At 24.9% G+C, this 9,390-nt stretch overlaps 1 protein-coding gene across 1 annotated transcript; it reads left to right on the forward strand.

The window, feature by feature from the left end:
• Positions 1-4,634: 4,634 nt before the first annotated feature.
• On the forward strand, positions 4,635-4,975 carry LOC105111527 (exocyst complex component EXO84C-like; the record flags this gene model as incomplete). Its single annotated transcript, XM_011006906.1, is given in 2 exon segments — positions 4,635-4,847; positions 4,849-4,975. Coding segments are annotated over 2 exon segments (321 nt in total), but the record flags the coding sequence as incomplete, so codon positions are not given.
• Positions 4,976-9,390: the final 4,415 nt, after the last annotated feature.

The following is a 9,390-nucleotide window of genomic DNA, read 5'->3' on the forward strand; positions in this document are numbered from 1 at the left end:
GAAGAAAAATATATAAAAAAGGAGAAATTAATAAACTTTCACTTTCCGGTCACCGCTTCCGGTGAAACCATCGTCAAATGAAAGTCTTGTAGCTAAAAATTATCAAATAAAAAACATAAAACACATATATTAATATAGTTTGATAGCTTTTATTTTTAGATATATTAAATTAATATTTTTTATAGATTTAATATATTAATATCAAGAAAATAAAAATAAAACCATCTTGCTATATTTTTAAATAAAAAACACTTAAAAAAAATATACTGCACCATAAAATTAAATACACAATTAGTAGCTTAATTAGTGAAATTCTAAATTTATTTCTGGAAGTTACCGATTTAAGTTTTATAAATTTTAAAGTCATCAAAAATTTATATAATTATTAATTTTAAAATTTATAAAATTAATTAAAATATTAATTAGTCCAAAAGGTTTTTATTAATTAAAAACACTCACATTAATTAAAAAAAAACATACACTTGGCCACGGAAACTAAAACATGGATGCATGTAGTAGAGTCATGTGTCAACTATTTATTCTTCACGTTCATTGAGGTTTTTCTCCTTTTGAGTACAAGTTTGATGGTCGTTTCTACCTAATTGTAGGATATTGAGACATTCTGGATCTTTTATTAATGGGACCTAGTAGTTTGGCTCAATCTCTTGTTGATTTATGGCAACTCAAGCTCATTTATGTATTCGAGATGAAATAACTTTCTACATATATACTAAGAAAATTGATAATTTTTAACTTTTTTTTATCATTCAAATCATTAGTTGTTGCCTAAATATCATCTGTTAGATGTTTTTTCCAATAAAAATTGATTTCTCTACATGTATATATGTGATTTATTTGTTTTTGGTTTGGTATTAATGAAATTGCTATTTTCTTTTCTTAATATTCAAGTAATTATCTAATTATTAGCATATTGACTCATAATCCATAGCATGTTAATAATAATTTTTTTAATATAAAAAATAATAAAAATATAAAAAATATTTAAAATGTTTTAGATTTAACAATAATACTAGACTTAAATCTTTTAAATCTAGTTGAATCTTGTGACCTGGTTAGACTCAAGAATATCAAGTTTTGGGTTAAATAATTATATTAAACTTAATAATTTTGAGTTTTGGATCCGACAACTATATCATAATAAAAAATAAACGTCCTTTATAGTTCTTTGAATATCTATAACATGATATGCTATATAAATACTCTATGTACATAGTATTAACATAGTAATTTTCTTACATTTTTTTAAATATAATATAATTTTTTAAGGAAATCACATGGAAATGAACCGTAGAAAATTGCCTAGAGGATTAATATACCACCATTCCATTGTGAGAATTTTAGTGCCATCAAATTAGAGACATATTTTCACATTAATTAGCACTCACACTGGCTACTGGCCAGGTTGTAGTAAAAAACAATTTTTGTTCAAAATAAAAATATTTAGATATTGATAATGTGTTTTCTAAAAAAATTATAGATTTTAACCATAAATTAAACAATATTTCAATTTATTATTGAGATAAAAAAATATTTAATTTATTTAGGTTAACTTAGATTAATTTGTAAAACTTGTGAGATTAATCTTGAAAAAACAAATTAAAAAGTTTAATATTTGATTAACTCAATGATAAAAGTTTAAATAAGTAAAAAAATAGCATTTGATTAAAAAAATAAAGTGAACTAAAGTTAATTAAATAAATCTATAATGAAATTCATGTGAGTTATTGAATTCAATAATTTTTTATTTTAAAGATTAATTTTGATATAATTATATAATAATAGAGTGCATGATTTTTTTGTATAAAAAAATATTTTTTAAAAGTAAAAAAGAAAAAACTATAATAGGCATATGAGGTTGAGACAGGAAAGATAGATAATTGACAATAAAGGTGGAATAGTATTTTGTTAGGTATGAGTTAAATAAAAAAATATAAAATTATATTTTTTTTAATGAAAGAACAAAAAAATTATTAAATAAAGAAAATAAATAATAGTCTAAATGTTATGGATTAACTTGTTAAATCTAGTATTACAATAATGAACTCAATTGGGTTCAATAACTTGTTTTATTAAAGAATTTTAAACCAAGAATAAAATAGCAAAAAAAAACAAAAATAATCCAACAATGTAGATTCATACATTTTAAAAATACCTTGATGTGTGTGCCTTTCATCTTGTGAATCCAGATTTGTCTTTTTATTTTTTTTAAGAACAAATAATTTATTGTTTGCTTCATTTTTTTAAAAAAAAATAATAGATGACATGTTAGTCAATTAATTTTTTTTTCCATATGAAACAACAAAAAAGTATTAAATTGAAAAAAATAAAGTTTGATACTGAAATTAAATTTTAAAAAACTAAAGGGATTCATTACCTAATAAATAAAGAAAATAAAAAACTAAAATTAACTTTTTAAATGAAATTTTAAGATCCACCATTTGCACTTTAATCCTATGCCTTTTAGTTGAACCTTTCATTTAAAAAAAAAATATATAATTAAATACTAATTTTAGCTCAGAATAACATGATTATGTGAAAAAGGTTGGAGAGTCAAATTAAAAATTTTAAAATTTCTGACCATTACAATCCACAAACATCCGTGAGAGAGTGAATAGTAGAAAAAGGCTAGCATGAATTACCCATGCAGCTTAGTGCTTTGTAGAATTAATTAACAAATATAATTAAACACTAAGCTTAATTGGATTAAATCTTAACCTCCCATAAGTTTATCCATTGTTTTACTTGTTGTTTCGGAATATTTTCATTGTCAAATCTTTAAAAAAATGTTCAACACTTGCTTAAAAACATTTGTAACCTTATTATTTTTATTTTAAGATAAAATTTATTTATTTTTAAAAATAGCATCCAATGATTTAATAATATTTCTAATATCAATATAAAAAAAAATCTACAAGTCTTACTACTCAAAGCATAAACTTAATTGACATATTTTAGTCTTTTTAGATTGGGCAATCTACAAAAAAGCTAAATAACCCCACTCTCTTGTTTTAAAAAATAAAATAAATCAATCTTGGTTTATAACTCTTTCACAATTTATAATAATTTCGAGTTTAGTAAATTAATCTAAATATTAGTCTTCCTTGTAAGTTCTCAAGAGCACAGAAACTAATAAGCATGGAGTTTAGTAAATTAATCAAAATATTATTCTGCCTTCCTACTAAATCGTCTCATGAGAATGAACATGAATCTACAACTTTAGGATACCATGAAGTTGAATAAAATATTTAAAATCAATTGAACCATATTCCATATATTTATCAGATTGAACTATTCTTCTTTTTCTTCTTTTTATCAAATCTATTTGCAACTTTTTTTAAAGCAACTAGTTGTCTTCTTCAAAACCCTCACTTTTATGCTTTATTGTAAAAACATTTGAATTTGTAGAAAAGTTATCAATGAAAGTTAAAAAAGAATGATTACCCTGAGTATTTAAAATATTTTTAAATTCACATTTATCAATATATATGATGTATCAATACACTACATACTAAAAGGTCATTCTTTATAAAAACTCATTACCAGAAATGACCGAAAAAAAAATTGAATTTAGAATAAAAAATAAAATAAAAATATTGCTTTTTTTTTTTTAGCATATTTGTCTTATACATTTATAAGTTTGGTATTTTACCAATCTAACTTTCATGAATTTGGCTATGCACTAAATTTAAATGTTTTTGATGTATTACTAGACAACTCAAATCTAATTTTTTTGGATTCGGTTATGTGAAATACTCAAGTACTTGGGAGTTTGGTATATTACCGAACCTGATTTTCTTAAACACGATTACACCCTAAACCCAAATATTTATAGGTTTGATATCTTGTTAGACCCAACTCACTTTAAGATTTGTTTTAGAAATAAATACTTGAAGTGGAAATCTAAAACCATCATCTTCCTAATATATTAAAAGATCTTCTATCATCTATTTTTATGTTAAATTATAATATTTTTATGTTAAATTATAATATTAATGTTGATTATAAAAAATGGTTATATTAATAATAATATTATGTATAAATTGATGGAGGACTATCTTTTAGAAGCATATGATATTTTTATTATTAAATGTTGTTAAAAAAAACACTAATTATAGATATTAATATTGATTATAAAAATCTTTTTCTTGCTTAGAAAAAGACTATCCGAAGCAAAAAGGAAAAATGTTATAATTGAATTCTAAAACAACCCAAACCAGAAGATTCACATAAATCTAAGTATTTATCATACATATAATAACAAATATTTTTGTTATTAAAATCTCAAAAAAACTATTTTTGTAAGAAATTAAAAATGAATAAAAACAATTAAACTAAGAAAATAAAAAACAATAAACCGAGGGGAAAAAAAAACCTATTAGAAAACCTAAAAATTTACAATTAGGTTTTGATTTTAAATATCCCAAATCGATTAAACTAGAACAAACCGGTTCAACACCCAGCTCGTTATCTCTGCCTCTCATCTCTCTCAAGTCCCAACTCCAAATCAAACCCAAAAATAACAGCCCCCAAGCTTTCTCTCTGCCTCTCATCTCCTCCATCACGCTCTGTTCTCTCTCTCGTCTCTCATCTGCAATAGATTGCATCAGCTATAATTGCTCGAGCAATCAGGACCTTCTCAGCTAGAGGCATGGACCCACAAAGGTACTCACAGTTCATTTCCACTGAATACTGCTATTCTTCCTGGCAATTATTTTTCCAACTTTTTTCTGCAGAATGCACTTCCTGAGGATGAATGGTTTGTTGAAACTGCAAAGACAGCCATCAATAAACTTCTGTTAGGAACATCTAGGTCAGACATCTGAGATTAACGAGGACCATATTATCCTACATGACGAGATGGCCTCCGACTCCAACGACACTGTTTTTTCCCTTTCATCAGTAGAATCATTTGAATCTTTTGCTTCTACAAGATGAGCAAGGCCCTCATTGGTTACTTTTAATGGTGCTTTTTAATTTGTTGGGTTTGCGTTGCTAGGTTCCAGGAGGAAAAAAGGTTGGATCAATACAGTGAGTCAGTGAGTGAGATAAAGGATAAGAATGGGTTTTCCGAGTTTTACTGTTCCGAAATCAGTCCGTTTTAACTAGTTTTGAATTTGAATTTTATTTTAAAAAAATAATTTTGATTATTTTTTAAAATGAAAACCTTTGAATATATATATTCAATTTTAATTATTTTTTAAAATAAAAATCAAATCGAATAAAAAATATTATTTCTACACGAAAACCAGTTTTTATCACCCATCCCTAAAATCTCTTGAAATCCTTAATTATAAAGAATAGAATGGAAGATTGAAAGGAACCCAATGATCATTCATGATAAAAAATAATTTCCAAGCATTTTAAAATTTTAAAGAATCATCAATATAGAAGTTCTGGTAAGTTAGAATTATGCCCAACACTTTTAAAAAAAAATTTAAAAAACTTTTAGCCAATTTACAAGATTCATATTCTTCAAAATCATTTTAAAGTTTAAGAATTGAATCTTGATTACACAATTTTTTTCACATATTTGCAATTTATATGATAACCTCCCATACCAAACATTACAAAGAAACAATATAAGTAGATTTTTTTATTCATTTCATTTCAATATTATTTCATCACAAACATAGCTTTTTCTAATATTTTTTTTTAAATATCTATTGATTAACCAAATTAAAAACTAGCCTTACTAGAAAAAAAATTAAAAACCAAATTATCAATTTTTTTTAAAAAAAAACTATCTTTAAGAATCTCACTTTAAAAATCTCACCATAAGTAAATTTGATAACAACATATTCACCCTTAATATTTTAATTATGTGCAAATCATTAAGCATGATCTCTCTCTCATGAAAGATAATATAAGTGTTGGGTAAGGAGACGCTTGGTGTGGACCCATGCTATACTCTAGTGCTAGATTTCTTTTTATGTAAAAAACGATGTTAATTATTGTAAATATTTTTTAAAGAAAAAAATAATAGAATTGACTAGATTAAGTAAGTTAATTTTATTTTTAATTAGACAATAAGAAATAGACAATGACATCTCAAAATGATCAAATAATAAAAAATAATCATGATAACTTAAAAAATATTTTTTTCCAAAAGTAACAAACAATATAATTTAATTCACAATCCATTAAATACAGAAGGATGTAATTGGATAAAAAAATTGGCTCGGGTTACCTTAAGTTATCTTTGCAAACTTGTAACCTTGATAATTAGGATTGAGCCAACCTAGGTTATACCCATAGTTTCGAAACCCGATTCGGTCATCGACCAGGTCAAGTGATCAGGTTACGGGTTAGATGGGTTGACCCAGGTCAACCCCCTAGAAAAACTTACACTTACAGTAGTGAAAAATTAGTCTATGTTGAAAAAGAAAGCCTACGCTTCTATAACCATGTGAACATATACACTTACAGTTACAAGTCCAATAAACAAAATTGGTAAGCATTAACAGAAGCGAAAGCAAACAAACAGGGACATCAAATTCAACTTAAGCAGAACAGTAACAAAATTAATGGCAAATTGGTAAGCATTAACAGAAGCAAAAGCAAACAAACAGGGACAACAGAGGGCAGAAGCAATAACAACTAATTGCATAAGTAGAAGCAGAACGAACAAAATATTCACATCAATATTCACAACAAAGTTCAGTTCTTTGACCATTTGAAGTCGTAAAAAAATAAAAGAATAGAGAAAATAAAATATATACCTATGGAACTGCAAGCCTACCAATTCAAAGCAAATGAGTCAACAGAAGGAAGAATCGATGTCACTGTTATACTATAACAAAGCTCTCCTGCAAGTTCAATAGAGGGAAGAATATTTAAAAGATGTTTCAATTTGAAACAGAGGATATCGAAAATAAGAAACAAGTAACACTCATCTAATCTTATTCTTAGATTTGAAACGACGATAAAGGATTTAAGAGTCTTTTGCTCCTTTGCTCTTCTTCGTGGCTGAAATGGGTTTGAAGATTTCTTGAAATTAATTAGGTCTTCTCACTTCTGCATTCGTTCCTTTGCTCTTCTCGTGTTGGCCTTTTAATTGTAAAAGGCCAAAACGACGTCATTTCGGTCATGAGTATATATAAAAAAATAAACTTGGGTCTCATCCGGGTTTGACCAGCCTGTCCGGGTCCCGAGTCGACCGGGTCTAACCAGGCCAATTCCCAACCTATTTTTTATTAGACCTGGCCTGGCCATATACCCGGGTCGGTCGGATCCCGGGTCAACTCGCCAGGCCGTTTTTAAAACATTGGTTATACCGCTAAACTCTGATTTAGGTTGTGAAATTGAGATAACTTGATAAAAAAACAAAATATTAAAGCTCATTTTAAAAAATCAATGTCAAACAATGAAAGCAAAAAAGTAAATAAGTAAAACAAAAAAAAACAATGTCAATTTACGTTAACTTTTAAATTCATAATTCAGGTCATTGAATCAAAAGCACCTTATTTGAAAAAAAATATGAAGTCTAATTTTCAATCAATTAAATGTTGAATGGTGAATTTGAAAAGAAAAAACAATTTTAATTGTATAAAAGGATTCAAAATAAAAAATAGCAATTAAAAAAATAAGAATCAAAATTAAAATACAAAATAAATCTTATTTTTGATTAAAATTTGAAAAAAAAAGAAAAATCAATTTAACAAAAAGATAAAAAAATCAAAACAATAAAATAATGAGAATAAAAATTGAAATAAAAAATAAAAACAAAATTTTGATTGAAGGTTTTAATTGAAAAGAAAAATCAATTCAACAAAATAAACAAAAAAACCAATCAAATAAATGAAAACCAATTTGAAAAAAAAAATAACATATCCAAAATTAGATGTAATGATAAAATTGAAAAAAATATTTTTTTTTATAAAATGACAAGAAATAAAAAGAAGAAGAAAGAACCTAAGTGGCACTATAAAAATTTACATGGCCAACTCAAACGTAAGTGGCACTGTGAAAACTTACACGGCCAACTCAAATTTTAAAGGAAGGAAAAAAAATAAAGAGAAAAAAAAATTATTGTGAGTAGTTAACCATATTACCACAAATCATATACATCACCTCAAAAGAAAAAGGAAAGAGAATTTTTGCTATCAAGATGCACCACCTAAAAGGCATATAAGTCTCTGAGATGCATCATCCATCTTTTATATATATTTTTATTTAAATATTATTTTTTTAATTAACTTGATAATAATGAAAACAATATTGTAAAAATATAAAAAAATTCATTAATACTAGTTTTAATTTTTTGCTTTTAATAATTATTTTTCCTCTATCAATATTATAGTAACTAATAAGCATTGTGAAACCCCTAATATCTAATTTTAAGTATTTTTTGTGAAAAAGACAAAATCAGAAATTCATAGCTAACTTTCCCCTTACTGATTTAGTTTTTACTAGTTATTTAACCCGTGTTATGCCACGGGTCAAATATTATTTTTTCATAAAAAATTCTATATATAGTCTTTTTCGATATATTTTTGTAGTTAAAAAATTATAAGTGTAAATCAAAAAGTTTACGCATATATATAATAAAATAAATTGAGAAGTATGTGTGTTAATAAATAAATAAAAAACTCATCAATGACAACTAAAAATAAATTTAAAAAAATTAAAAAATAAATATAAATTAATATATTTAATATTGCAAAACAGAACATTTATCCTATTGTGTTTGCTAAATGTTATTAATTCAAATATGTTTTTATTTATGTAATTAAATTGTAATAGAAATAAACACATATATTAAATTAATTGATAAAATAAAAGAAAACAAATTATGCAAAGCTGTATATATCAAAAATATTATTTAGAAAAAATATCGTTATTTTAAAAAGTAAGTTGATCTATACAAAATAGATAAACCAAAAAAAATAGATAAACCGAAAAAATCTCTTCAAAAATTAGATACATATAACATACTTTTAAGAAAATCTCTATCCAAAAAAAGATAAATAAAGAAATAAAAAAACTCACATATGAACGACAAAACATAAATTTTAAACTTATTTTATAAAAAAACATAGAAAAGGTATTGATTAAAAAAGAAAAAAAAATAATTCCTTAAATATTGTAACTTATCTTGTCAAACTCGCAGTTCAAATTATGGGCTCAATCGGGCAAAATATTTTTTTATCTTAAATTTATACAAAACATATATATATATATATATATTAAAAAAGACAAAAGAGGGCAAAAAAACTAGCAAAGGTGTTCTAGCCTATAGACATGAACGTGTGGGTGGGTTTTCAAGTCCAAACTTATATATCTAAACTTATTTTTATTTAATTTTTGATATTTTAAAAGAACAAATGACGTTATCCTAAAAAAATACACAGATAACATGTTGCTTGCCAA

This window comes from Populus euphratica, unplaced genomic scaffold, assembly GCF_000495115.2.
Source record: "Populus euphratica unplaced genomic scaffold, PopEup_1.0 scaffold301.1, whole genome shotgun sequence".
Taxonomy (NCBI): Eukaryota; Viridiplantae; Streptophyta; class Magnoliopsida; order Malpighiales; family Salicaceae; genus Populus; species Populus euphratica.